Source organism: Cebidichthys violaceus, unplaced genomic scaffold (assembly GCF_023349555.1).
Source record: "Cebidichthys violaceus isolate CVI_PGR_0920_01 unplaced genomic scaffold, fCebVio1.0.p SCAF_11, whole genome shotgun sequence".
Taxonomy (NCBI): Eukaryota; Metazoa; Chordata; class Actinopteri; order Perciformes; family Stichaeidae; genus Cebidichthys; species Cebidichthys violaceus.
In genome coordinates, this window is record NW_027176274.1 from 9,256,904 (window position 1) to 9,260,811 (window position 3,908).

At 41.0% G+C, this 3,908-nt stretch overlaps 1 protein-coding gene across 1 annotated transcript; it reads right to left on the reverse strand.

Annotated features, from left to right (window-relative positions):
• Positions 1-471: 471 nt before the first annotated feature.
• Positions 472-3,685, reverse strand: cytip (cytohesin 1 interacting protein). The gene is made up of 8 exons (XM_068734965.1): positions 3,465-3,685; positions 3,199-3,248; positions 2,999-3,053; positions 2,746-2,848; positions 2,429-2,522; positions 2,228-2,294; positions 1,978-2,044; positions 472-1,747 (listed from the first exon to the last, which is right to left on the reverse strand). Exons 1-8 carry the CDS (start codon positions 3,630-3,632, stop codon positions 1,269-1,271), a joined length of 1,083 nt encoding a protein of 360 aa, XP_068591066.1. The 5' UTR covers positions 3,633-3,685; the 3' UTR covers positions 472-1,268.
• Positions 3,686-3,908: the final 223 nt, after the last annotated feature.

Genomic DNA, 3,908 nt, shown 5'->3' on the forward strand with positions numbered 1-3,908 from the left:
AATGGTAATCAAGTGCAATTTCATTTATTATAATGTGATAATGCCCCTCTGTGTCTCTGTGTGTGTGTGTGTGTGTGTGTGTGTGTGTGTGTGTGTGTGTCTCTCTCTCTCTCTCTCTCTCTCTCTCTCTCTCTCTCTCTCTCTCTCTCTCTCTCTCTCTCTAGCAGCAGCAGCAGGAAACCAAAGAAGTGAGACTTATTACAGGAAATGTGTGAGGTTTTGTGAAGTGTTTAGCTTAATTTTTTACAAACAATTTCTGTTGTTGTTATTATTGCCTTGTTTTTGCTGCTTTGACTGTCAAAGCACTTTGTGAACTCTGTTTTATAATAGTTTGTGTGTATGAGTAAATGATGTGTAATACCAGCTTCATCATCAATATATCCCACTCTGCAATGCACAAGTTACATCTTTCCTTTTGAAGTGTGTAACTTGAGTGTGCATTAGTATCTGGTATATAAAGGAAAACTCTGGTGGGTTTGTAAAACTTCAAGTTTATTATAAGTCTTTTGCAGACATATTTTCTTGATTTGATATGAAAAAATAAAGCATGACATTCTGTAAAAAAGTTGTATTTTCTTGCCACTGAAAGTGAAACTTGCACATTTAATTACAGTCAGAATTTACAAGAAACAGTTTCAGTGTTTCTAAACGAACACTGACAATTGTACGCAACCTCAAATAATGTTGGAAACGAAAACTGTTAAAGTAGCACCTCTTGTGCCCACATCCTGTTTTGAGCTGAGCAGATATCTATACTGAGAGCTTTGGTTTTGGTTTTCAGCACCTGAACGTGACAGAAGAAGAAAACTTTAAATGTCTCTCTGACCTGAAAAATAGTTTTATGTCACAAACTCATTATGAAATCCAAGGTGCTACAAGAATACAGCTGCTAGTTCAGACCATTCAGATTAATGCAGTGTTATATTCAAGCTAGTAGGACACATTATCTTATCTACATTGTAATATTGTATGTACATATAAACAAAAGAATATTTCCATAATGCTTTTGTGCAACCACAAGTCTAAGCCAAGCTCCTTTAAGGCTCAGAACCCTCTTAAGTAAACTTTGACATTGACAAATGCCAAGCCCCAAAAATGTCTGTCATCTCTGTGTTCCCATGAAGGCAAAAACAGATTTCTTTTAAAGGTTCAACCCAACCTTAAGCGTGGGGAAACACTTCATTACAGTGTATATTTCTTTCTGCAACCAGAGCATGAGAAACCATTTTTAATATCAAGTAGACACATAGGAGCCTGTGAACAACAAGTCACTGAGTGTTTGTTCCCATCTCCTCTTCTTCAACTGATCGCTGGAGTCCAGGAATTAACTTCAGGATGTGTTTGCGAACATTGGCTCTCCTGCTTTTACGGGGCAGGGTACCAAACAAGGAGGACATCCTTGTTTCCTCCCAGGAAGGAGAGAGGGAGCTGCTGCTCCCGGCCAAACTGGAGCTGCTGCAGCGGCTGATGGATTGGTGATGTCGGCTGGAGCTCGAGGAAAACCTGCGGGAGCTGTCATGTGAGGGGAAATCTGTGGAGAAGAAGCAGCTGTCGTCTGTGGTGCTGGCTGCGCTACATGGGCTGGGAGAGCACAGATCCCCAAACACGCTGGCCTGGTCACTGTCATCCGTCATCATGCTCCTGTAACTACTGGCACTAGAAAAACGCCGGCCACAGCGGACTGTTGGGGAGCTCAGAATCGATGAGGGGTCCACTGAGAGGTGGAGGCTGCTGTTGTTCAAGTTACCTGAAAGCATAACAAAGTCCCTGTGAGAGAAAGCTACAGATGACGAGAAGTGTGCAACAGGAAGTTCTTCAGAATCTTCTGTGTTTGTTTGTCAGGGGAACTCCTTTATCGAATTTATCTGGAGTTTACACACTTGAATTCACATCATACGTTTGTATCTCTTTAGAAAGACGACTTTTGGGGGTGAGAAAGGAAGTGCTGCGGTCTGACAGCCGAACAAACCCTCTCACCTCGCGTTAGACGTTTTTCCTGTAATGTAAGGGCTTGCAGCTCCACCAATTTCTCACGTAGCGATTGCTGTATGGGCAACAACAACAAAAAAAACATCAGGGTTTTACTTCCAGTAAGATAATTTTAACAGTTTTGCCCTTTCATTACTGTCAGCTGGGTTTTTTTTGCACCAGTTGTTTGTAGGCTGCAAAACAACCAAAAAGCTGCAGTGTGTCAACAACAAACATGGGCAGGGTCAAAGAGACACACCTTAAGCAGGTTCATCCTCTTCTCCAGCTCTATCTGCTTCACTATATTCCCACATACGGTCTCCATCCTGGAATCACAAAGCAAAACACATAATCACTCACATGTTCAACAGCAAACACTGTTATCACACTGTTTTTATTTCTGTACAGTAGATCTTTCGTGTGCTTTGTTGCACAACCACTTTTTATTTTCCTCACTCACTTTAGACTGTTGGTTGATTCTCTTATGAGATCAAGTATGTGCTGATGAGATGATCCTTCAATGCTCGCCCCGTTGATGGTGACGATAATATCTCCTGCAAATAAATGAGGATGCAAAAAAAAAAGGAACTAATCAATTTATGAGAAGATAACATGACTTTGCATAGCATATGTGCATCAGTGTGTGTGGGTGTGTAGGCGTTTACATGGGTGGTAAGTGACATAACTGTCACTATGTTCACAGGAAAGGTACAATAAGGGTTTTATATGTGTATGTAAGCCTGTGTAAGGCCTGTATCGAGGGTGTGGGTGGTTCACCTGTGGTCAGGCCAGCATTCTCAGCAGCGCTGTCCTCCTGCACTTTGCGCACAAACGTGCACATCTCCACTGCAGAGCTGTCCTTCAGCTGCAGGCCGTAGGTCTGCAACAAGAGACCATTTGTCAATACTTTTACATAAAAAGATCCCCTTGCACATAAAGTGAGCATAAAAAATACTCTGGAATCAGAGATTAAAAAGCATGACATCGACATGTAAGCCACTTTATCTTAATGAGTATAAAATTTGATTACCTGAATTTCAAAACCAAATGTTTCATTGTCTTGTTTTTCCAGTACAATGGTGGTCCTGTGCAAAAAGAGAAATGCAAAACAAGAGAAAATAAACATTTTAGGAACTGCTCTTTATGTAATAAAACAAAAATAATAAATAATATTATTGTAGTAAGGTTAAAGGTGAAACCTAAATCATACATCAGATTTGATATATTTACCTTTGTGAGTCAGAGTAATCAACCAGCGAGTTGGAGCGGGTTTGTTTGGGCTGCAAAAGACGAAATGCAAAGTTCTTCTTTAAAACAATGTCATAGCTTCAAGTTTTAAAGCTCTCTGGGAACTTAACAGATTGTTCAACTTGAGAACATGTTGATCCTACACGGTTAAAGAACTCAAAAGATTAAAATTGTATTTGAATGGTAGAAGTGTGTGTGTGTTTACACTTTATATTCCAGCTATATTCACACTTGATTTATTGTCTCACCTTGCATACTCTGGGCAGAGAGCCTGTGTTGTGCTGGTGTCGATCATTGTTTCCCTTCACTGAACGTCGGTACCAAAGGGAACATTTCCTCCTCAGAGTATTATCCAGAATGTAATTCTCTTGGCTGTCCTGGCGTGGAAGTCCATTGAAATTCATGGTGGACTGCATGGTAGACTAGTCCTCAAAGCGCCATCACGTCCTGCTGCAGCAGCTCTTCAATGATTGTGTGGCCCTGCCCCACTGTGCAGCCAAGAGCACAATGTGTCAAGCGGAAATCCACGTCATGTGATGGTTGTGGTGGACCTGCATCTGCAGATCACAGACTCACATACCTAATTTCCTGTTCATCTTTGAACTTTTTTTTGTTTTGTTCTTCTTTCTTGAGAATGGATGGTTTGCTGTATTATTCCCCTTCAAACAGTCCCTTTCCCTTTTTGCAGTCTA

Bases quoted from the DNA above. Each gene is read 5' to 3' on its own strand.
- cytip (XM_068734965.1), bottom strand. From the start codon at position 3,632: ATGCAGTCCACCATGAATTTCAATGGACTTCCACGCCAGGACAGCCAA. The intron at 2,295-2,428 runs GTGAGTGAGGAA...TTGTGATTCCAG, and splicing joins GAATCAACCAACAGTCTAAA to GATGGAGACCGTATGTGGGA. The intron at 1,748-1,977 runs GTGAGAGGGTTT...TTATGCTTTCAG, and splicing joins GGAAAAACGTCTAACGCGAG to GTAACTTGAACAACAGCAGC.